This window comes from Hemiscyllium ocellatum, chromosome 2 (genome assembly GCF_020745735.1).
Source record: "Hemiscyllium ocellatum isolate sHemOce1 chromosome 2, sHemOce1.pat.X.cur, whole genome shotgun sequence".
In the NCBI taxonomy this organism is placed as follows: domain Eukaryota; kingdom Metazoa; phylum Chordata; class Chondrichthyes; order Orectolobiformes; family Hemiscylliidae; genus Hemiscyllium; species Hemiscyllium ocellatum.
Genome location: NC_083402.1, coordinates 74,530,361 through 74,556,648, shown reverse-complemented (window position 1 = coordinate 74,556,648; position 26,288 = coordinate 74,530,361). Strand labels below are relative to the sequence as shown.

Below are 26,288 nucleotides of genomic sequence, written 5' to 3'. Positions count from 1 at the left end.
TACAAAGAAATGTACAACTGACTATTTTTGTTGGAGAAAACAGGTGCTACAGGACAGTGGAAAAGGCCAACACATTCCTTAGATCAGCCACAATGCACCTTAAGCAAGGATCTGATCCACCAGCATCACTTGGTGTTTGGCATCTCTGAAAAAGGACGAAACTCATTGCAGCAGGTTTAGAAATCAACAGCTTGGACCGCATACACCGAACTGAATTTTTAATTAACAGGCAAGACAGCTGTGAAGCTTAAAAAAGGCTAAATGCGATATGGATCAGAAAACATTCAGCTGGGAGAGTTGAGAGATGGAGGAAATAAGGACATGTGTGAATTCTGGAGGATGATTAAGCAATTCAATAGAGTTGGCAGCTTCACAAACACCAATGAGTTCAGTAGCAGTTCAAAAGATAAAAAGTGTAGGCATTTGTAACAATTTATAGCCAGGCATTTGTGTACAATACCTACTTCCAGCCATTTCTCAGTACCATGGAATGAGTCAGGTTGGCTGAAGGCAGAAGTCCTGCAAAAGGTTGAGTCCAAATAATATTCCAGCAACAGCACTGAAGATTTGCACTTCAAAACATACTGTGCCCTCAGCCAAACTGTTCCAGTGTGACTACATGTAGATGTGGAAAGTTGCCCAGTCCAAATTAAGGACAATTCTAACCCAATTACCACTTAGTTCACTTGTGATCATTAAAGTGATGGAAGATGTAATCAATAACATAATACTTGCTTAGCAATAATATGCTCACTGACATTGTTTGGCTTTTGGCAGGGCCACAACTCCTAAATTTAGAGCAGCTTTGGTATGAACCTGGCTCAAAAAAAGCTGAACTTGAGGGGTTATTGGTCTTTGACAAAAGGGTGTTGCCCCATTTCATGAATTACAAAAAGACCCCTACCAAAACTAAAGTCAAAACTCCAGGACATCTCTGGATGAGTTCCTCAGGTTATTGGCCTAGGCTGCTTCAAAATGATCAGAAATGGGGATGTGTGCTGATAATCTCAAAAATGTTGACCACCACTTTAGGGTCCATGGACAGAAAGCGTCCAAATGTAATAAGAACTCTACATTATCCAGGCTAGTGTAGTTCAAATGTGGGCAGTGGCCATCACTGAGTGCACATAACCATGCAACATTGAATTCCCTGCTATTAACATCATGGGAGGTTACAACTGACCAGAAATTGAACTAGCTTATATAAATGCTCCAGCTACAAAGAACAGTTTGAAGATAAAGCTCCTGCAGTTAGTAAACTGTGCACTAATTCTCAAGTCTGTCCACATCAAGACAAGTTAGAAAAATCAGGCAATAGAAAACCCCCCACTTGCAGGATGAGTGCAGCTCCAGTACAAGCTTGAAACCATGCACAGGAAAGCAGTCTGCTTGATTGGCACATCTAGAAACACCCACTCAACTATCAACATACAGTAGCAGTTTTGGATAGCAGGAAAAGTGATATTGAATAGATGTTCCTTGAGTTTAGAGATAGGACCTATACGGACTTTAGTTAGATGTTTGACAAGGTTTTGCATAATTGACTGTTAACAAGACTAGGTCAAGGGAGAACTAGCCAACTGGATACAGATCTGGCTCAAAAAGCTAGAAGAGAGAGAGTGGAGGAGGAAGGAAGGCGGTTTTTTCTCCAGACTGGAGGCCTAGCACCAGAGGTATGCCACAACGATACTTTTTGTCATCTACATAAATTATTTGGATATTAGCGCAGGAGGTATGGTTAGTAAAGTTACAGGACACCAAAATTGGAGGTGTAGTGGAAAACAAAAAAGGTTATTTATGAATACAACAGGATCCTGACCAGTTGGGCCAGTGGGTCACGGAGTGGCAGATGGAGATTAATTTTAATAAAACATGGTGTATTTTGATAAGGCAAATCAGGGCAGGACTTACACACTTAATAGTAAGGTCCTGGGGAGTGTTGAAGATCTTGGAGTAGTTCTTTGAAAGTAGAGTCCCAGGGAGACAGCTAGTCAAAGTACACTTGCTTTTAATCGCTTACTGCATTGAGTATAGGAGTTGAGAGATTATGCTGCAGCTGTACAGAACATTGGTTAGGCCACTTTTTGAGTACCACATTCAGTTCTGGTCTCCCTGCTGTAGGAAAGATGTTGTGAAACTAGAGTGTAGAAAAGGTTTAAGGATATTGTCAGAGATGGACAGTTTGAGCTATAAGGAGGCACTAAATAGCCCCAACCTATTTTCCCAAAGCTTCAAAGGCTGAGGGGTGACATTGTGTATAAAATCATGAGGGGCATGGATAGGTGAATAGCCAGTCTTTTGCCTAGGGTAAGAGAGTCCAAAAGCTATGCCTTCTAGTTTAAAAGACGAGAAGGGAAGATTTAAAAAAAAAACCTAAAGGGCAACATTTTCAGAGGATGATGGGTTTATTGAATGAACTGCCAGAGGAAGTGGTGGAGGCCAGTACAATTGCAACATTAGAAAAGGCATATCTAATGGATATGACCAGGAAGGGTTTACAGGAATATGGGCCAGTGGGACTAGAGTAATTTAGGATATCTGGTCAGCACAGATGAGTTGGGCTGAAGGGTGTGTTTCCATGCTGTATATCAATATTAAAAAAAAGGGGCCAGAAATGGAAAAACTAAGGTTTGATGCTAAGTGTCAGTGATGAAATCAATCAAGTGATTTAATTACTAAAAGAGATCAAAGTTCTGAATTCAGGAACATCTGCTACATTACTAATTATAACAACTCGGGTAGAGTAGAGTATTGATCAAAGTATGTTTTGACAGAATTAAAAAGGGGCATATATAACAGTATCAAGGCAGCAACAGGTCTATCAACATTCAGTTCCATTGCAGAGTGCAATAAGTGAAATATTACAAGTGGCACGAGACCATCCTCCAGATGCTGGAGAGACTGCCCAAAAGTCAGAAAGCTACATCAAATCCCCAAAAAAGCTATTGGTATTTCTATTCACTAAGAATTCCAGATGATGCCATCCAAACTAATCAAGCATGGGAAAAACAAAAAAAGTCAACTCTACAAAAATGAGTACAGCAAAAATTGGCCCTTTTTTTTTTTTAACTACAAGGTCACAATCTCAACACCTGTATCATGACAACAGGCTGAAAGGCCTACCCCTGTTCCTAGTTGAAGTGTCCCCACATCTCAGTTCATTAAACAAGCTGCATACCATACTAAAAAAAGGAAAGCAGCTTAGCTTTACCTCACCTCTGAAATTAAAGAGTTGTTCAATGCTGCTCCACTAACATTCCAGAAATACCTCAAATTAATGGATGCATAGCAAAAAAAAACAGCAGGCGTTTGAACCAAGTTTAGCAAGGTAATATGGAACAGTAGACTGAGAATATCAAACATATGAATGAACTGCATTCTCTAACAGATCTGAAGAGCATACATTACACAAAGGTAAGAGACTGAACAAATTTCCACCTTCACTATCATATTCTCAGCATTTCTTGGCAAGGCACTACCTAACGGAGTTAGGAATGTCCTAATTTCAATTGGCATATAACTAAGCCACAAATGTCTGCAATGACTCAAATACATTCTAATACATGTTGGCCATACAATCCAAAACCTTGCGCTGTGGACTGGACATCCATACCTTTGCTAAAACTACTACTTAAAGACATTAAAGTTAGGAACATGGACAAACATTTGAAATAAATTACTAACAGCCAAGTTTCCAGTCTGAAGAGGCATTGGAGGAGACAAAACTGAGAAAGGTCAACTGATTACCAAATCCTACAGCTTCAGACCACTGCTTTCAGCTGCAAAACAGTGACTGTACGTATGATAGAGCAGGCTCCTTAGCTGGCCCAGGCAATATTCAACAGCCAATGGCTAAAGCATAAACCAGTTAAGACTGAATGTGTCAGAGAAATAAATGGAAGTCTTCATTAAACTATGGTACTAATTCTTCATATGAACTGTAGTCAATTAATCTATGTCATGCTGATCTCTAAGTTGCACTTAACAGGTCCACTCAATTCCCCACTTTCACATTCAGTGCTTCCATATCCAGAAATCCTTAATAGCCCCGATTGTCTGCACCCATTTTTGAAAAGTAATCTGATGCATTCTTGGATCCAAGACTTCACACTGCTACCTACAAAAACAACTTATTTGTAACACTTGGTTGCTTTGCAATGCATTCACATATGGTAGCTTATGGAAAGCATTTGCTCATTTCCCTTAAATCAAGGCTGCATTCCTTTTAGTGTAGTAGATCCTCAAAATCTCAAGTAGCACCTCAAATGCTGATGAAAATTCAGTTTTTATTCCATTTACTTATATAGATTGCTTTACAAACAAATACTACCATGAGACTGTATTAACAGGGTGGAGTGTACTTCTAATTTGCAAATGCACTGTTCCAGATTGTATAATGTATATTTTCACTGAAACCAAGACAAACTACATTCAGAATTGGTATGTAAACATAGGATTGCCAAAAACAGCAAATGTTGTAACATTAAGTCATTTCTATCTTCAGTAACACTAAATGACAACGTCAGGAAAATAACATAATTGAGGACAAAAAACTTCCACCTTTGGAAGTAGTATTTCCCAAAGTCATTTTAACTACTTTCAAAATCACCTCTATCTTTCTACATATCTACAGCTACTGATTTATTCAACTGCTTCCTTTCGTTCAAAACTCAATACCTAAGTCCACAGTATACAATATTAAAAAGCAGGCTATTCCCCAGTACACTTCCCTTCTCAAACTAAGTCCACAGACTTGAACAATCATGGCAGACAACAGGCAAGCAGAGTACATGATCTTGTGTGGATTTCAGTAGGGCATTCGACAAGGTTCCCCATGGGAGACTGGTTGGCAAAGTTAGATCTCATGGAATACAGGGAGAATTAGCCACTTGGCTATAGAACTGACTCAAAGGTAGAAGGCTGGAGGCCTGGACCAGTGGAGTGCCACAAGGATCAGTGCTGGGTTCACTACTTATCATTTAAGTAAGTGATTTGGATGTGAGCATAAGAGGTATAGTTAGCAATTTTGCAGATTACACCAAAATTAGAAGCGTAGTGGACAGCAAAGGTTACCTCTAATTGCAACAGGATCTTGATCAGATGGGCCAATGGGCTGAGGGGTGGCTGATGGAGTTTATTTTAGATAAATTGAGGTGCTACATTTTGGAAAAGCAAATCTTAGCAGGACTTATACACTTAAATGTTAAAGGTCCAGGGAGTGTTGCTGAACAAAGACCTCAGAGTACAGATTCATAGTTCCTTGAAAGTAGTGTTGCAGGTAGGCAGGGTAGTGAAGGTAGTGTTTGGTATGCTTTACTTTATTGATCAGAGTATGGAGTATAGGAGTTGGGAGGTCATGTTGCAGCTGTACAGGACATTGGTTGTGTCACTTTTGGAATGGTGAGAGATTCTGGTCTCCTACCAGGAGGACATTGTGAATCTTGAAAGGGTTACATTCAGAAAAGATTTCCAAGGATGTTGCCAGGATTGCAGGATTTGAGCTAGAGAGAGGCCAAATAGGCTGGAGCCATTTTCCCTGGAGTGGAGGTGGAAGGGTGACCTTATGGAGGTTTATAAAATCATGACAGGCACGGATAGGGTAAATTGGCAAAGTCTTTTCCCTGGGGTCGAGTAGTGCAGAACTAGAGGGCATAGGTTTAGGGTGAGAGGGGAAAGATGTAAGAGAGACTGGAGGGGCAACATTTTCACTCAGGAGGGTGGTACGTGTGTGGAATGAGCTGCCAAAGTGGAGGCTAGTACAATTGTGACATTTAAAAAGGCATCTGGATAGGTATATGAATAGGAACGTTGGGAGGGATATGGGCCAAATGTTGGCAGGTGGGACTAGATTGGGTCAGGATATCGAGTCGGCATGGATGAGTTGGACCAAAAGGGTCTGTTTCTATGCTGTACATCTAGGAATCTAACACCTGTGCCGACTGGACCAAACTACATGACTTGCTCTTGTCTGCCCAAACAAAATTCACTATTCTAGTAACAGCAAGATAGCCTGCATTTTAAAGTTTGTAGAGTACAAAATTTACATCACATTCTCCTTTCTGCAGCAATGTTTAAAAATATATTTTGATAAAGGTCAGGCACAGAGATCTAAACAGATACCTCTCCACTTCCCTTAACCTGGTGGGAAAATGAGGAATTTGAGTAGATATCTTAAGTGCACCAGCATTAAAGTTATTTGACCCGTGTTTATAAGAATTAGTTTATATGAAGTTTAATGAAGGCTTCCTTTACTTCTGACACCCAAGACTACTTGTCCAGCAATAAAGAGCACAGCAGGCCAGGCAGCAGAGAAGCAAGAGAATCAACATTTCAGGCAAAAGTTCTTCATCAGGAATCATCTCTTCCTTGAATGCTGCTTGACCCGCTGTGCCTTTGCATCCGCTGCACCCGACGTGACCTCCTCTACATTGGGGAGACGGGCCGCTTACTTGCGGAACGCTTCAGAGAACACCTCAGGGATGCCTGGACCAACCAACCAAACCACCCCGTGGCTCAACACTAACTCTCCCTCCCACTCCACCGAGGACATGCAGGTCCTTGGACTCCTCCACCGGCAAAACATAACACGACGGTTGGAGGAAGAGCGCCTCATCTTCCGCCTGGGAACCCTCCAACCACAAGGGATGAACTCGGATTTCTCCAGTTTCCTCATTTCCCCTCCCCCCACCTTGTCTCAGTCAGTTCCCTCAACTCAGCACCGCCCTCCTAAACTGCAATCTTCTTTCTAACCTCTCCGCCCCCACCCCACTCCGGCCTATCACCCTCACCTTGACCTCCTTCCACCTATCACATCTCCATCGCCTCTCCCCCAAGTCCCTCCTCCCTACCTTTTATCTTAGCCTGCCTGGCACCCTCTCCTCATTCCTGATGAAGGGCTTATGCCCGAAACGTCAAATTTCCTATTCCTTGGATGCTGCCTGACCCGCTGTGCTTTAACCAGCAACACATTTTCAACTGTGATCTCCAGCATCTGCAGACCTCATTTTTTACCTTTCCAGCACCACACATTTCCAGTATCTGCAGTCCTCACTTTCACCAGCAACAGATGGGATCAAAATACTCATGCTGTTTGAACTGGTGGTAGCTTGAAATGGTTGATCACATTTGCCAACACTTCTCCAGAGTGCTGCAGCTGAAGGGAGCTCACCTAACTGAAGTCAGAATTATATAAAGACACCCCTCCATTGGAGGTGTTTGAGAGACTATTTTCACCCATGCTAGCAGCACTAATAAATCAACTCCTTGTTGCCTGCTTCACAGCCAGTGCTGAATATTCCTACTAGCAAGCTTCTGCTTTAGCAGTGGAGGCAGAAAATCTTTTACCTCTAGTTTTGAATCATTCAATGCAATGACTTTTATACCCTTATACCAAACTTCATCACAAGTGGTTGTGGTGGCAGGATTAAATCCAATTCACCAATTACACTTGCTGACTACTGGGGCCCAGTCCAGCAATGCAGTTCAAAAAGTTCTCTTCCCCTCAATGGCACCACCTCATTGCAATTGCTACACTCCTCTACCCAAAGGAACCTTATTTAGCATTCATGTAAGTTCAGCCTTTTAAGCATCTGGTTGGTGCCTCTGGTCAATTTGAAAGCAGAACTCTGGACTCTAGTCAGCTCTTCTGTGGGTGTGTCAGCCAAATAAATCATGTATATAAAAGCCCAAATCAGGCCATTTAAACTATGAAAAAAAAGGATAACATTTAAAAAGACAAGGAAAGCAACCTGATGAAAGAATTGTAAGCTAATCTGATGCCTTTAAAATATTCATATGGAAAGCCAACTTAAAGTGCATCCCTAAAAAGTGAGCAAGCACATGATCCCAGAGAGCCTCAAAGTAGAAGTGTAATGATCAGTAGCTGCCAAAATATGCTCAGGGATCCATCCAAGTTTTAGGATTGCATAGATCAGAAGTTAAAATTAAATCTTCTCCATAATTAGGTCATACCTTTTTATTCATATATTCAGGATTTTTAAATTCTGTTAAGTTACCTCTCCAAGGATGCTCTCCTTTTTTCAACAAAATCTGCTGATGATGGATCTTCTTTTCCAACTTTGACTTTGGTCATACCTTTAGAGGGTAAAAACAAATTATCCACGTCAGGTCAGTTTTGTTAGTGTTTCAGCAAAGTCCAGAGTTTAGTCAGCCAAAATTCAGTTCAAATTTAGAACTGTTCAATTTTGCATGTCAATTTGTAAACTCATTTCCCATCACTTTAGAAAAGGGACGAAACACTCTTGGAGGCAACAAAAAGATGAAAATTGCAGCGTTGGAAAGGTGGTGGCAGAGGAATTAGGCATGGCCAGGACAGTTCCTCGAAGCAACATGCAAAATAGTCCAACTAGGGAATGGGCCATTCTAGATCAGAGGCATGCACAGATGCTGTCTATCTGCACTTGAAAGGCCTTTGACAAAAGGCTGATACAGAAGGTGAGGTCACATGGGACCCAAGGTGAGCTGGTAAGATGGATACAGAACAGTCTTGGTCACAGAAGGCAGGGGGAAAGTGGTATTCTTGACTGGAGATTTGTGATCATTACTGTTCTGCAGAGATCAGTACTGGGACCCCTGCTATTACATTATCCTCCAGATCACTTAAGTGGCCTGATTATTAAATTTTTAGATGACATTCTGGGAGAGCAGTGGATAGCAAAGAGGTTTGGGTTGCTAGCAATAAAAGCATGATAAAAGGTAGGCTGGGAACTTGGCTAGAGAATTAGTGGATGGAGTTCAATCCAGACCAAATGAAGCGAGACATTTGGCAAGATTGATATATAGTCCAGGGCAGAGCTCTTAGGAGCATCAACAGACTGAAGGATTGAGGCATGCAGGTCCAATTTCACTGACACCAATTTAAGTTGATAAGTTGGTCAAGGCAGCATACGGCATGCTTGCCAATTTTTTGTACCCTGCAGAGAATTCGTGCTGCAGATGTACAGACCTATATAGTTAGGTCACAATTGGAATAACGCATACAGTTCTGATCACATGAATAGGAGGATGTGCAGGCTTTGAAGAAAGTACAGAAGAAATTATTTTGCCTGAAATCAAAGGCATTAGCTATGAGGAGAGATTGGATAAACTTCATCTGTTTTCACTTAATGAGGACAAGGTGACCTGGAAGTAGTTTATAAAATTGAGACAAGGATAGAATAGTCAGTCTTGCCCCTCTCCCTCACCCCCAGGAGAAACATTAGTCGTAAACAGTTACAGTAAAAAAGGAGCCAAGTGCTTTTTTACTCAGAGGGTGTATGTGTCTGGAGAATGCTACCAGGAGAGACACAAACAATTTTTAGAGTCATCTTGACAGATTTAGGATTTGGAGAAGAGGGATACAGATAGTGCACAGGTTAAAAAAGGTTTCTTTAGTTTAGGAAAGGCATCATATGCCAGTGCATGCTTAGTGATCTGAAGGGACTGTTCCTGTACTGAGCCTTGTTGTACAATTGTCAAGAAAACAGTACCAGCCATATACCTATATTGTATCTTAAAAGTCAGGACAGAGCATGGAACAGTATGTCACAACCAAACAGTGCAGGCATTAAATGCCCTTTGCTACAATTAAAGATCATCCTTACCTACAAGGCTTTTCTCTGGTGCAGGAGGAACTATATAACCGACATGCATATATTTTGCTGCTAATTTGCTGTGCAGACCCAGAAAGTCACTAAATCTCCTTTTCACTGTAAACTCTTTGCTGTTAAACATGGACAAAGTAGTCTGCATGAAAGAAAAACAGATCCATAATTATTCCAGTTGGCATGGACTATTAAACCATCAGCTGGAAGGGTCTCTCTGAAGGGAAGGAAAAGAAAAACTCTGATCCAAACCAAGATTAAATTCTTAGTGTAACCTTGGGAATGTGCTCAAGTTTGCATTGTTTCAAACATTTGAAACAAGAGGTTTTACATTTAAAATAGCGTTGCCTCCATACTTTTAATAGTGTACAGCATGCAAATCAGCATCTTTATTGATGAGAAAACAGCACCAGAAAGCTAGGAAATAAAACCTTGTACTAAGATTCAAGAATTGGTCCAGTTTATTTCACTTCACTATAGTTGACTTTGAACATCTTAAAGCATGACCTCCAGTGAGAGAAAATCTTAAGCAGACAAGAGGGTCTTATTACACAGTCCAATACTGTGGTGTAATGGATTTCCTTATGCCTGGTTGGAAAATTGGAAACCCATTAGCTCTTATTTTCTGCTTTAGAACATACCTCATTAAAAAGCTCCTTATAAATGAGGCAGGAGGGAAATAGTATAAATATTAAAGTCCATGAAATTTAAGTTTACACAAAGAATCCACAGCCTGGGATTTTCTAGATGATTTCTCATCTGGCACTGTTACAGGGTTATGCAAAAGTAGTAGAGATTATGGAGCGTGCTTGTGGAAGGTGCAGTCAATAACTATCAGAGTTGATATATTTTATGCTAATGCAGTTTGAAAGTCCAGTGCACCAGAAGACAAGAAGAGGGGTGAGAAATAGATTTGTTGTATTTTTCAGCTAATTGGCTTATATAGATATTTTAATCTAAATCATACTTTAGCAAAACCAGGACAAAGTTCAATCCATCAAAGAACATTTTGCATTGTACCCATTACCTTAGTAGATACTCTGTAAGCCATGTAAGCATTCATTCCATCACCTAAGTAACAAGACAAGACATTATTAGACAAAAAAATACACATTACAGCTTGCTACAGAAAAGGATATCTGGATGACTGATTTAATGCAAGTTCTAAAAGGAATGATAATAAAAAGCAAGACTAGGAACAGGAAGCAAAAAAAAAAGTTCACAGCAAAGCTCCATGAAGGAAATTTGGGAACAGGAAATGGTGATTAATTCTACAAAGTTCCTTCCTGGAAAGGAAGTTAAAAATACAAAGGAAAGTGGGAATGTTAACCAAATGACAGGAATGCACTAAATAGCTATACTGAAAAAGTGTGGGTTAGGTGAAAGAAAATACAAGAAAAAATGTAAAACAGTCAAGTCTTAATAAAGAAAAAGATTTTGACTCCTTTCATTAGTGTTTGTTATAATTTACTACACTGCTTTATAAAAAAGGATAAGTTTTCAGACTGTCGTTTTGTTAATCTTTTACTCACCAACTTTTTCTGGATCAGAAACAGACACATGAATGTCAAATGTATCACCATTAGCTTCTTCTTCAATCTGGAATGAAAGAATGGGCACCAGTCTAAAAATTGTTAAGCACAAAAGAACTCTAAATTAAACAGAATTCTGAACAGACAATTCAAGTACTGACACAAAAGGCTTTATTAATTTTAAAACTTGTCTTTCTAATATCAGAACTAGTCAGCTTGAGTAATAGTAAACTGAAGACTACAAAAGAATGCAATATCATCATGTATAAGAAGTTTGGTTCAGTTTTGTTTGGTATAGTAAAGAGCATGCCCTTTTAGTACTTGTTATTAATTGCCTACATACTTCTGCAATAAGTGAACCAAAAAAAAAAAAGGGGTCTGGGATAAAATTTTATTTGATCAACTACCAAAATTTAAAATTATGAATAAGATCAGCCTCAGTCCATCACATACTGTATTTTTGACATCGACATTTATCAGTTTAAAACTACTCGAATACTCAATACAAGTGCTAGAATCAAAAAAATGTTACAGCAGAGAGCAGCCAGATAAATCTGTACTGGCTTCTGCAAGAGGAATCTCCCAGGTTCCTATCACCCAACTGCTTTTCCAAAAAGCAAGGAAGTTCTACAACTCAATTACGCAATTTTGCTTTGAAAGCCCCAAATCACACTGCACTAAGTGTGAAGGAGGCATTCTGTATCTTTGACTGCTGAAAATGTTCTTCCATGTTGCTACTTGTTCTTTTCCCCATGTTTCAAACTTAAAATCTTTCAGGAGAAAGACTGGGTTTCTCTACCTACAGTTCAGTCCCCTTCAGATTTTGAAAGCTACCAAAATTTTCCCCTCTATCTCAATGTGAGCATCCCCAACAATCTACCCACATAAGTCTGTTTCCTCAAATTATTCTTTTACATCTTTCCCACACCTTGTTCTCCAATTGTGTGGGCGGCACGGTGGCACAGTGGTTAGCACTGCTGCCTCACAGCGCCTGTAGACCCGGGTTCAATTCCCGACTCAGGCGACTGACTGTGTGGAGTTTGCACGTTCTCCCAGTGTCTGTGTGGGTTTCCTCCGGGTGCTCCGGTTTCCTCCCACAGTCCAAAGATGTGGGAGTCAGGTGAATTGGCCAAGCTAAATTGCCCATAGTGTTAGGTAAGGGGTAAATGTAGGGGTATGGGTGGGTTGCGCTTCGGCGGGTCGGTGTGGACTTGTTGGGCCGAAGGGCCTGTTTCCACACTAAGTCTAATCTAAAAAAAACCTTAGAAATCAGTTGAGGCCAAGCCAAGTGTTTTAGAAACAAAGTTCACCACAAACTTTGGTTTTATATATAGAAAATTCTATTTAGAAAATTCAAGAAAAAAAAAGGTCCCATATGCTTGTAAGCATTCAGGCTCACCTGCCACCTTCAAGGATCAATGTACATACACACCAGGCACCTTGTACTCTTGTTAGAATGGAATAGTTTACATCGACTCATTCTTCTTACAGAAGAGCCCTTCACTGCTCAGCGTGAAATTTAATCTGATATAATGTCTACCAATTCCATTAGTTGAAAATGTGTTGCTGGTTAAAGCACAGCAGGTCAGGCAGCATCCAACGAACAGGAAATTCGACGTTTCGGGCATAAGCCCTTCATCAGGAAGATTCCTGATGAAGGGCTTATGCCCGAAACGTCGAATTTCCTGTTCCTTGGATGCTGCCTGACCTGCTGTGCTTTAACCAGCAACACATTTTCAACTGTGATCTCCAGCATCTGCAGACCTCATTTTTTACCTTTACCAATTCCATTAGCCATTCAAGAATTTTTTCAGTATCTTGCTCACAGCTCAATACTTCACATTTTGTAATTTTCAATTTTTCAAAGTTATACCTGGCACACCCAAAGTCCAGCCTAGATAAGGCACATATACAATTATACCTGAAGTTAGTTTTAAAAAAAAAATCACAATTTGTTACACCAAGATTTAGTTTTGATCTATTATGGATTTATAAATATCAGCTTTTATTAGAGAACATGACATGATTGATGCACAAGGAAACATGCTGGAAATTGTAGCTTATTCAGATTGTGCTTTCAGTTTGCTTTGAGCAATTATGTAGATAAATGTAAATGACTCAGTTTGGAAAAAAATGCTGCAGATATTCCTTGGCATAAATTAAAACAAAGCCCCAGCCACTTCTCGTTTTATGCTGCAATCCTGACGTGAGAAACCTTTGTTTTTTATACTTTTAAAAACAGGATGTGAACACCATTAAGTAACATTTATTGCCCATGCCTAACAGCCCAAAGCCCATTTAAGAGTCAATCACATGGCTGTTCCTGGAGTCAAATGTAGGTCAGACCAGGTAAGGATGGCAGTTTCTTTGGCCCCCAAAAAAAAAATGAAATGAGTGAACAGATGCGTTCTGACCATGAATCCATTGTTGATAGTCATCAATAGACTCTTAATTCCAGCTTTTCATTGAATTCAAATTCCACCATTCCAGAATTTGAATCTGGACCCCCAGGGTCTCTAGATTAACAGTCCATTGATAATATCACTCGCCATCACCTCCCTTAAAAAGATCACAATATGAAAATTGATTAATTTGTACCAGTTTGGGGCTTTAATTAGCTTAGTTTATCTATACAACATTAGACTACATTCAAGTATATTACTGCATAAAGTGAACTGGATATCAAAATGGGATAAGATTGCTCAATTGATATCTAGACTAATTAAAATAGAAGACCGTAGGAAGATGCCATGGTAGACTACACAACTTTTAATATTCATACCTCTTTAGATCGATCAAACATCATAGGAGGAGATATTTTTATTTCTGATCGTGGGGCGATGAGGGTTGGAGATACTGGTGTAATAGGTGGAGTTGGTTCCGGAGAAAGTATATGGTCTCTTTCAGGACTGTCAAGAGACACCTCATCAGTAGCTTCTGAAAAGAAATGCAGAAAAGCTTAACTACAAGAACCAATACGGTCCTATAGCTAGCCTAAAATTCTACACATTTTTAGTAATGGTGTGTTGGAAATAAAGAGACTGGACTGCAGTCATTTAAATTTCACAACATTTAATTTTGAAGACAATGAACCAAAGCATATCTAATATTTTCCTCCAATCTATAAACACTTGACTTACTAATCACATGGGACTGATGCACTAGTTGATCATTCTTCTATCTCCATCCATAATCATCCGTTAGTTTCAGATTCAGAAGATGTTTTGGTAATAAGAGTCAAGGGAAGTCAGCCAACTCTTCCCTGATTTGGTTATTTACAGAATTCTTGCCTCCACAAATCTATTATCAAAAGACCTAAATCTCAGTGTACACAATTACTTTATAGAAAGTTGACAAAAATTTTTATTCACAGGACACTGGTATCACTAGCTGTGTCAGCATTTGTTGTCCATTTTCCTAGTCAACCTTAAAGTGCTGCAGTCCAGTGTGAAGTTGACACAAATGATGCTCAGAAGGTAATGAAACAATGGTGTCAATGGAGGAGTGGCGATTTAGTTCCAGTTATTGCTGTGATAACTCAACTATTTTGATAGATGGAGTGTACTACATACAAGATCAATGAATTGAGCCCTGCAGCTAAATGTAAATTAAACTGAATGCAGTACTTGCCAGTAATTCAAAGCCACCAGGATGTCCATCCATTCCACCCATATTTCCAACTTTCAATAAAACCAAAGTGGAAATGCAACACATTTGGATTTCTATGTTGTCCATCTGATTTCAATTACTTTCTCTAGATTTAAATTTGAGATAATCATGATTTGTTTGACAATAAAAATTTAGGTCGTTAGCATCTAAATTATTGATGAAATCCTGCCACTAAGTGATTTCTCCATACCTTTCAAAAAATTTTAACTACTACTTGGAACCTTGAAAAATGACAGTTAGTTTGCAGGGATTCAATTCTTGCTCCGAAACAACTGTTGCGCCTCAGATTAATATGGTGTTCAGATCCAGAATAAAATCCCAGTTAGACCCTTCAGGCAAGAATAATAGAATGTAGAACTGTACGGCACAGGAATATGCTCTTTCGCATATGGTCTGAACATTATGTGCAATTAAACCCTTTCTGTCTGCCCTTGGTCCATATCCCTCCAATCCTTACATACTGATTGGAGGGATATGGACCAAGGGCACCAATGTTGCCAGATACACCCTTACTGTATCTACCCTGACAGTAGATTCCAGACTTCCACCACTGTAGGAAACTTTCCCCTTTCTCCCCTCTCACCCTAAATACATGCCCCCAGGAATAGACATTTCAGCTCTGGAAAAATGATACCATCTGTGGATCTCAATTTTAATCGACTATTAAAGTCTCCACCACTCCAGAGAAAACTCATTTTTCTAGCCTCTTACAGCATATGCCCTCTAATTTAGGCAGCATACTGACATCTTCTGTACTTGCTCCAAAGCTGCTACATTCTTCCTGTAATGAAGCAACCACAATACTAACTGTGGCCTAACCAAAGTCTTATAAAGCTGCAACAATACATTCTGACTCTTGTACTCAATTCCCCAACCAGTAAAGGCAAGCATGCATGCAGCTTCTTCATCTTAGAGTGGCCACTTTCAGGGAGTATGTACTTGAACCCCAATATCCTTCTATACAATGCAGTTCAGACTCCTGCCATTAGCTGTATACTTTGCCTTAACATTTGATCTACCAAAGTGCAATACCTCTCACTTACCCAGATTAAATTCCATCTGCCATTTCTCTATCCATACCTGCAAATGTACATTCCACTTCAAAAAAACCCATCTACACTATCCACACTCCACTGAACTTTGAAAATGTAGTTGGATGAATTAGTATGTTTGCAGACAATGCAAAGACATTTATACACTATAACAAAGTGATTCCAGTACTAATGCCAGTAAACCACCACTAATCACAGACCTCCAGCTGGGAAAACACCCTTCTCTCACTATGCTCTGAAGTCTATGGGCAAGCCACTTCTGAATCATGCAACAAGTCACTGTTGATCCATGCATCGCAATAGTCTGGATGAGGTACCTTGTTGAAAAAAAAATCTGTAGACAATGTCCACTGCTCTCCCTTCATCACCTCTTCCAAAAAAATTCAAGTTAGTAAAACATGACTTGCCCTGCACAAAGACATGCTGACTGTCCCTAATTAGGCCATGTTTTTCCACATGGCCGAGAATCCTAATGGATAGGATTTACAACATCCACAACAGGCAATACTCTGGTCCAAAGTTTCCTGGATTATCCCAATAGCTATTTATGAAACAATGCCCTCCAATTGTAACAGTCCTTAAACCGTATTTTGCAAGGAAATGCAGAGCATAATAAATTCACAGGAAATAAAGTTTCTATAAAAGCAGATTTAATATTCAGGAGCACTCAAGTCAAGTATATTTAATTTGAAACTAATTCTATTCTGAAAAACAATGTTCCAGAACTGAAATGTTGCTTGAGGCATTTGCAGCATAGCTATTATTAGGATATTGCCCAATTAAAAATGGCATGCTGCCAGTTTAAAACTATTGCCCAGTCAATTGCTACCAAAATAAAAGTTTGGTGACCATTTGAGGAACCTGTTGCCAAGTGTACTGAAGCACCAATGTTGCCATCAGCTTACTCTAGTACAGAATAACAGACTGACAACTGAATATGTTTGAAGTACAACTTTGCAGGACAAAATTATTCCTGTATTAACAGCTAGGGCAGCAATTAGCATTTACATGCACAAAAAACTTTAATTGTCAACACCTAATTTGACTAGGACAAAACCATGTCAAGAACCTGCATAAGTTTCACAGACAGTTCAGAGTCAAGCAATTTATCAATAAATTCAATAGTGGAACATATTCAAACTGATCCAGGAGTCTTGAAATTGACAAGGAGTCAAACAGGGAAGCAAACAAAAAAGAGAGTGGATTTAAGGCCACACCACAGATCAGCAATCATCTTAAAATGAAAAGGCAGAGAAATCTCAAGCTCGAACTAAAATCACACTTGCGCACTTATTAACAAGCATGTTTGTTTTATTCTTCATTCTAGCTCTACAGTCAACAGTCAACCTGGAAACGGAATTATCTTAAATCAAACTAATAAGATCAGCAACTTAGAGGTTTATAAGACGGTGAGCGGCATGGATAGGATAAATAGATAAAGTCTCTTCCTGGGATTGGGAGTCCAGAACTAGAGGGCATAGGTTTAGGGCGAGAGGGGAAAGACATAAAAAGAGACCCAAGGGGAAACCTTTTCACTCAGAGGGTGGTTACAAGTTTACAATGAGCTGCCAGAGAAGGTGGTGGAGGCTAGTACAATTGCAACATTTAAAAAGGCATCTGGATAGGTATATGAATAGAAAGGGTTTGAAGGATATGGCCTGGGTGCTGGCAGGAAGAACGAGTTTAGTACGGGATATCTAGTCAGCATGGACGAGTTGGATCGAAGGGTCTGTTTCCATGCTGTACAACCCTATGAGCAGTTGAGATATAGCGTGCCATTACAGCTGTAGCTCAAGTTCATTAAGTACCACAGAACTGCACTGTGCCTCACCAGCAAAAAGGTCTTCATGGTCATCATCCAGCAAAGTATCAGATTTGGGACCGTTAGACTTCACACTTATGTCTTCTGCTGGAAGACTGGCAGGTTCTGGAGATGATGGGCTCGACTGGAAGAGAACACATCAAGTTTAGTCATGGATTAGTTTCAATGAAAATTTGATAAGTGGAGAGAAAACCAAATGCCAAGACAATACAAACATCCATAAACACAAAAATGTTAAGCTCACAAAAGAAAAAGCAGACTAATAGTTACATTTGTACTATCAAGAATTCATGCATTTCCTTACTCATTGTTAACTATTGGCACTTCAAAAATATTTGACACACAACAGAAATTTGTATTGTTTCAAGCTCCTAAAAAAAAGCTGTATATTTAAGTTAGCCTATAAGTCAACTAAAATTAGGACAGCTACATTAAAATGTACTAACATGTGGAACAGATGTGCTTAGTTAACAAAGGCAAGTTAAATTCTAGTAAAATTAAAGTGGTGTCTCTAGTACACTAAACATTTACTAGCAGTTCCAGTCATTTATAACATCTTCAGTAAGAGATTAAACAAGCTACACAATGAATATTCAAAATACTCATAAGAAATGCATTTTAAAAACACTGAAAAACTTTGCTGAGCCAGCTTTCAAAATGCATCATTGTTTCACCACAGTAAGAACATACACATTGCAAAAGAATCAAAGGTCAATTTGGCTAACCTGTCCTTGCACTAATATTTTTTTCATCCTCTGTTCAAAGTGTTAAGAAAACAAAACCAAATACACTGAAAATTATATGCATGCAATAGATCATTGGTCATGCCAAAATAAAACATGTTCATAAATCTATAGAAAAAAAGTTGAGATAAGGATTCCTGTCTGAAAGTGATTAAGACAAAACTAAGAATTCACTTCACATGTTTGACTACAAGAAATGCAGTTTGTCATAATTCAAGCGGAGCAAGATTTCCTCACCAAGCACATTCCACTTTATTTTCCAGTTCCACTCAGTTTAAGTTACAATGTAATTTAAAAGATGTAGTTGATAAAGGATCTCAAGTTAAAGACCAAAACATTTCCTGTTATCAGAAAAGCCAACAGTAGCCCTTGTCAGACAGTGGAAGCAGTGCACCTTGTGTTGTGTCAAGGCTGCAGAAATAAGGGGGCGGGGAGGAAAATGGAGAGAAAGAAGGGGTGAAATTGAGCAATGCCATTGAGGCAAAAAGCAGTCAGATGTGCTACTGAGCCAGTTTTATGAAAAAGGTAGAAATTATATGGCACCAAAAGCCAAAGACAACACTGTAGCAGCAGTCCCATCTAATCTTAAATTGACAACCAAGTTTATAATCTGGTGGGCTGAGGAGATTCTGCTAAAATATGGGAGACTTCCAAGACCAGTCTGTGCTCAGGATGTGCCACTGCAGATGGATCAGCAGTTACAGAGAACGATTTTGGATATGGTGCTCACCCAAGTTTTCCTTCAGCCTTTGAAATTTACTGTCTTTTGATGGTGGCAAGACAGCAATTCTCTCAGGATTCAAAGTCAACAGCAAATTCTTGACTGATGCCCGAGCATTTCCTTTGACTATCATGAAAGCATACACCAATCTTGCTGCAAGAGAGTAGTAGGTGTCAGACAATTTGGCTGCATGACCAGTCCAGCTAAATCAGGACTGCTCTAACAGGAGAATCGGGGTTAAAAGATTGGCATGCTTTCATGCCTAGTATCATGACTTTCAGAAAGTTAGTATGACATTGGTACAGTCCAAGTCTTGCATGTAGCAGAATGAATGTTCAGTAGCCAGACCCACTTAAGCTGGACATCCAAATTCGTGCATTACGTACAAGAATTAACCAAGCAGATCTTAAAAGACCAAAAAAGTTTGCTGCCAAACTTCCAAGTACTGGAAATCATTAACACCCATAGTTGTTGAATGATCACCACCAAAAGTCCCAGAGTACATGGATATCTTCTGAGAGAGCAGGGACTGATCAGTTTAATCTGAAGGTTTCCACACCTCCAGCAGAAATCAAGAAAGTTGGCCCTTTATGCTGACATCAGCCAGCATGGAAGTTAAATCTGCACTGACAGTGCTAGTCCACAATACCAAGTCAACTTGAGTGAACAGGCAGAGGATGAAAAAAGAAAAAGGCAGCATGATCTATGTAGAATTTCTCAAATTCTAGGATTCAAACTCCACTGGCTTCCAAAGGCATCTGTTATCAATTACATGTTCCAATGTGCCTCCAATTGTAACAGGGAGCTTCAGCCATATGTTACAACAAATTTCGTTTAAAACCTCATTTCCTACACCATCCCTCTTAAGAACACAACACATTTTAAATGATGAAGAGCAGCAAGAGAATTAACAATGACAAATACTTTCCTTTAAAAATAGTCAGTTGAACCACAAACATTTAATATTTGTTTTTCCTAACCAGGGTTAGGCAAGGCCAAACTTGGCAGTAAGTTTTTTTTTTACTGGAAATGCAAGTTTCCATGAAAAATATTGAAAGTAAATACTTGCCAACTTAATTTAGGATAATAGAGTAGGAGAATGGGTCTGGGTGGGTTACTCTGCAGAGGTCAGTATTGACTTGTTGGGCCAGAGGGCCTGTTTGCTTCCACATTCTTGGAATTCTAAAAATCAATAAATATTACTTTGGTTTTTCAAATTTTGCATTCTTTCTTCAAGAAAGAAGATGAAAAAAAAAGACAGTATTTCAATGCACAAAAAACATCAAAACCAGCAGAGCAGAACTTATCCAGTTGAATGCATCCTGTTCCAGAGATGAATTACTACCTCACATACAATATGAATCTGACATCTGCAGCTGTTCTTGTGGGAAGGTATGGATTGAAAGTTAATGAAATGTGGTTGTGGAATCCAATGACAGAGGGGGCATGCACTGGATCCTTTTAAAAGGGAAATGTGGCTTACTTAAACAATAGCCTTAAACTATTTTACAATTGAAATAGATCAGTTTCAAACAGACTTATGATTTTCAAGTGTGTCACAATTTTGCTCATGGCTATTGCATACTCACCAAATGGCCAAAGGAACACAAGACTGTTCTACAATATTGGGACACTAATCAGTTATAACTCCAGTTAATGCTCCTGCGAGGAGGTTGAGCAATTCAATCAACTTCGCCAACACATTCCACCCCAACCTTAAATTCACCTGGACCATCTGACACCTCCCTCCAACTCCATTAATGACAACCGACTTAACCCACAGCTACCTGGATTACACCTCTTCCCACCCTATCTCCTGCAAAAAAAAAGCCATTCTGTATTCCCAATTGCTCCACCGCATCTGCTTCCAGGAGGACCAGTTCCATCACAGAATACACCAGATGGCTTCCTTCTTTAGAGACCACAATTTTCCTTCCCACATGGTTAAAGATGCCCTCCAACGCATCTAGCCCACATTCCTGCCCCTCTGCCCTCAGATCCCACCCCTCCAACCATTACAAGGACAGAACTCCTTTTCCCCCACCCCCAGTGCTCACCTTCCACCCTTTGCATTAACCACATCAGCAGACATTCCTGCCACCTGCAAATAGATCCAACTAGAGGTATGTTTCTCTTGTCACTTTCTGCAGAGACTTCCCTCCGTGACCACCTGGTCAGGTCCACTCCACTCCCAGCATCCCACCCTGGCACCTTCACGTCACCACAGGAATTGCAAACCCTGCACCCACACTTCCTCTCTCACCTCCATTCAAGGCCCCAAAGGAGCCTTCCACATCCAAAGCTTTACCTGCACATCCACAAATGTCATTTATTGTATCTGTTGCTCCCGATGTGCTCTCCTCTACATTGGGGAGAGTGGACGCCTCCTCGCAGAGCGCTTTAGAGAACATCTCCAGGACACCTGCACCAATCAACCCCACCTCCCTATGACCCAATTTTTCAACTCTCCCTCTTACTCTGCCAGAGGACATGCAGGCTCAGGACCTCCTCCACTGTTGCTCCCTCACCAGACACCTGGAGGAAGAACACCTCAGAACACTTCAACCCCAGGGCATCAATGTGGACTTCACCAGTTTCCTCATTTCCCCACCCCCCACCTTACCCCAGTTCCAACGTTCCAGCTCAGCACCATCCCTATGACCTGTCCATCTTCCTTTCCAATCCACCCTCCTCTCTGACCTATCACTTCCCTTCCTACCCCCATTCACCTATTGTACTCTACTTTCTCCCCATCATTTCTCTCCACCCTGCAGGCTGCCTCCCTCTATTCCTAGTGAAGGGCCTTGGACAGAAATGTTGATTTTCCTGCTCCTTGGATGCTGCCTGACCTGCTGTGCTTTTCCAGCACCACTCATCCAGACCCAAGGTTCCCAGCATCTGCAGTTCTTGTTTTTAAACTTAACTCCAGTTATTCAAACTGAAAGTATACTCAACTACACACTAGTCAGAAAGGCAGTTAGTTGACATGTGCAGAAGTTTAAGCAGAATGTCTTACTCAGATGTTAACATTAAACAAATTGGAGCTTGCTAGTCAGCTTAAGATTGCACTGCACCTAACGAACAAATAATAAATATTTCAATAATTATACTCAGATCAAGGACTGCATACAGAAACAGGAAGTCAAAGCTCCCTCTAAAGATAACTACAAGGTAACCTTACACCAAAACTCAATGCCAGTGCCACATTATCTGATTAAAACATCTGTAGTAACAAGACAAAAAAAAAAGTAGGCATACAACCAACAGCTTTTGCAACAAAGTCAGTCAACAGAACAAAACTGCAAGTCACAATAGCAATGAAAGGCAACAACCTTTTCTAACTATTACACCAATTACCTGTGAAGGTCAAGTACCATCAGGGCATACAAATTTCCAATTGTAAGGGAAAGAGAATGCAAGCATTCTACTAATCGGCAAAGACAATATTGCACAACAAGTTAAAAACATATTTAACAAGTCCTTGATACATTAAAAAGGAATAAAGTTTCACATACAGTTCTGAGATACAGTTTCAGGCAAGCACCCAATTTGCCTGTTATACATAATGACTGATATAATGGGATATCACCAATTTCCAAGTTCAGGGTCTCAAAGTTTAACTGCTGACTTTAGCCATTAAAAAACAGCAGAAAACAGAGGAGATGAGGATGCCGCATCTCAGGGAAAAAAAAAGTTCCAGTAATAGTCAGAGGAGGGGACAAACAATAAGTTAAAGAGGAATTAGGAAACTGATGCCTTCAAAAATTTGACACTTTCTCCCTCCCTATATACTACATTTCCAAACTCTGGATATTTAATGGCTTTACTATATTAAAAAACAGCTGTCAAAAAAGGGAACACTTCTGGACCTATAAAAACAATTTTGAACTCAGGAATACATATTCTGAAGACTTCCTTCTACTGTAATTTGAACCGATTGTCATTTAGTAAAGAATGAAATTTCAAGTCAACGAAAACTAAATTGGACTTTACTATTAGGACTCAACTTTAGATTGAATGATCCAATCAAAATAAGGCAATTTTGGGAAATCCAGGATCAGTCTTGAGATAATTACTGCACACTGCAGGTAATGAGAGAGATCTGTTTTTAAACTTGAGTGAAGTAGTCACCATATGATCAAGATAAGCACATGATACAATTCTAGTTTCACTTCCCCTTAAGAGCTTTAGTTTTAAAAGTCATTCATTTCCTCTAAAAAGATTCTAAAAACATTTCCACTGTCCCACTCAGTGTAGTAAGTCACAAAACAAATAGATCCTTCAACCCAACTCATCCATACCAGATTTCCCAAACTAAAAACTAGCCCCATTTGCCTACATTTGGCTCATATCCCTCTAGCTTTTAAAACAGAAGCCTTATTTTTAAAAGTTAGTTTCATTTGATTACTACATTTGGTTTCAAAGTACAACATTTTAATATAAAAATTGTTAACTAAGAATTTTTTACTGCAACTCAAATTTGCAATACCAAGCTGGCAAAAAGCAATAGATTTGAACAAAGTGCAGATCAGTAAACACTCAACCAGATTTTAATTGCGCAAGGACGCTAAAAACATCAATAGCACTGGAAACATAACGAGTAAACCCTCAAATGACAAAATTTGTTGGACTGGGGTGTACAAAGTTAAAAAAAATCACAGCATCAGGTTATAGTCCAACAGGTTTAATTGGAAGCACACTAGCTTTCGGAGCAGCCTGAAGGAGCATCGCTCCGAAAGCTAGTGTGCTTCCAATTAAACCTGTTGGACTATAACCTGGTGTTAAGAGATTTTTAACTCAAATGACAAGATAGCATTTCTATCTTAATGATGAGGGTAACACTGTTCTGACATGCGCAATAATGCCAGGACAAGTTCATTGCGTCCAAACCAAACCAAAAAACAGCTTTTTAGGCGTTAAGTCTTGTGGGAAAGCAACGCCATTAGTTGGTCTCTGCTTAACCCAGTGAAGAATTAACGACGAGCATCGCGGATTCCTATTAACCGACAAACCCCGGGTGGGAGGCGGTGTTGGACTAACCAAGAGTCGGCCCAGCCCCAGGCCGGGACATCGCCTCTATCACTCACACAACATCCTGCAGCCGAAGCACTCACCTCCAGAGTGCTAGTAGTACTGACGAACAGATCTTCGCCCCCCTCTGCTTCCCTGAACTCCAAGTCATCACCCTCTGCTTCCACATCCCCGTCTCCAAACGGAGGAGGTTCTCTCTCGGCCGCCATCTTCACTCTGCTGATCAGATCCACAAGTCACGTGACCTCCCCCTACCTCCACACCCCCGCCACATATACCGCTCGCGCCTGGACACGTCATCGCCCCAGTCACGTGCAGCCTCCGCATGACGTGCGGAACCTCGAGGCGCGCGTTTGGAATGTTGCCGACAAACGTTCCATTGTCCTGACTTCCGCATTGGGCACCAATGTTACAACCAGAACTCAGAGAGAATATTAATATGTTTTTCTTTATCTCGAACACCTCTATATAAACTCCAAGGAGAAAGGTTCTGCCATACTCATGACGAAATAGGTGTCTTTACAATTTTTCTTGTTTTTTAAAAATTATTCATTGTCGTTTTCTGATTGAAATAAAAAGAAGATTCTCAATTCTAAAAGGCATTTTCAGCTCACAGGTCTGGGTACTTTATTTTAAAAAAGCTGCATCCTATGTCTCAGTTACTTCTCATGACCTCAGCAACAATGGCATGTGATCAGTTTCCTCGCTGGCATTGACCAGCTCTGAATTATAAAATTCCAGATCATCGGACATCCATCTCACGCTACCACCATCAACAATGCCACTCAGTTGGAAATCAGCCAGATATTTTAATTTAAAATATATCCATGTTATGGATGAAAGGGCAGGTGTCCTCATATTCATAGGCAAAAGTGAGGACTGCAGATGCTGGAAATCAGAGTCAAGATTAGAGTGATGTTTTGGAGTTGCCGGTGTTGGACTGCGGTGTATGAAGTTAAAAACCACACGACCCCAGGTTAGAGTCCAACAGGTTTAATTGGAAGCACAGTAGCTTTCGGAGCGTCGCTACAATTCACTGCCATCTGATGAAGGAGCGTCGCTCCGAAAGCTAGTGTGCTTCCAATTAAACCTGTTGCACTATAACCTGGTGTCGTGTGATTTTTAACTTAGATTAGTGTGGTGCTGGAAAGGCACAGCCGGTCAGGCAGCATAGGAGCAGGAAAATCGACGTTTCGGGCAAAAACCCTTCATCAGTCCTCACATTCATACCCAGCGCTGACAAATGCCAACTAAATGAACATCGACACAGTTGTGTTTACCAGATTTTGGCTACGGTTGCGTTCCTGAAAATCGAGTCCATAATGAAAAGTTGATCGTGTGAAAGAGGAGTTAGGTTCTGCAGGGCCCTTCTTAGCAGAGAGAAAATACTCACTACACAGTATCAGTTAAGATATAGTACCACGCGCACTTCAAATGGCTAAGATCCTGCATTAGTAAATGAATGTTTATAATATACATTTTAAAATATAAAAGAAAAAACTGTTATATCATATTTACAGTCCCTCAGGTAATGCAACATCTGAGAACAGGGTAGGTGAGGGGGTGCGGACTGCCAGGGTCAGGGTTAGGGTAATCTTTGCAAATTTGCACATACCAAAGTTATTTTGGGGGTCTGCACCTCTCCTTGTGGTACACACTTTGCAGTGTATTCAGAGAATTGCTCAGTGGGCCCGTGCTTCTTGGATGTCTGTAGGTCATTCCCCAGCTGGCCGAATGTCGGTTGTGGCTAGGCTCAGTGTCATTTCATCCTTTCTCTCTGTGCATGGTGGTGGTCAGCGCCATGTGATTCCTGCGCCAGATCATAGCTTGCTGCTGGTCGTGGCGACTGCTCGCTTTTGTCTACGCTGAGGGTGGAGGGTATCGGTGTATTTCGCCTGTTGTTTTGCAGTCTGCCTTGGGGTTCCTATGATTGTGGCAGCTGCCTTGTTTGCCTGTATCTGTCTGAATGTGCGTGTAGGTATTTAAGAAGGTGTTAGAGTTTCACCAAGCAGAGTTATATACTGAAAATTAATATATATGCTCTTGTCTATGGATGGACTTGAATTATTGTTCACGTTAAGTTTATGCTTAACCTGCTCAGTGCTTTCTGCTAACC

General features: G+C 40.2%; 1 protein-coding gene across 1 annotated transcript in view; it reads right to left on the bottom strand.

The window, feature by feature from the left end:
* The window catches only part of snx2 (sorting nexin 2), a 55,586-nt gene extending 31,161 nt beyond the window's left edge, over positions 1-24,425 (bottom strand). The window contains exons 1-7 of the mRNA XM_060844781.1: positions 24,256-24,425; positions 17,687-17,801; positions 13,917-14,071; positions 11,135-11,201; positions 10,630-10,673; positions 9,603-9,744; positions 8,016-8,094 (exon numbers count right to left, since the gene is read on the bottom strand). Coding sequence (XP_060700764.1) covers positions 8,016-8,094; positions 9,603-9,744; positions 10,630-10,673; positions 11,135-11,201; positions 13,917-14,071; positions 17,687-17,801; positions 24,256-24,381 — 728 coding nt within the window. The 5' untranslated portion in view covers positions 24,382-24,425. The remainder of the gene's footprint in view (positions 1-8,015; positions 8,095-9,602; positions 9,745-10,629; positions 10,674-11,134; positions 11,202-13,916; positions 14,072-17,686; positions 17,802-24,255) is intronic.
* Positions 24,426-26,288: the final 1,863 nt, after the last annotated feature.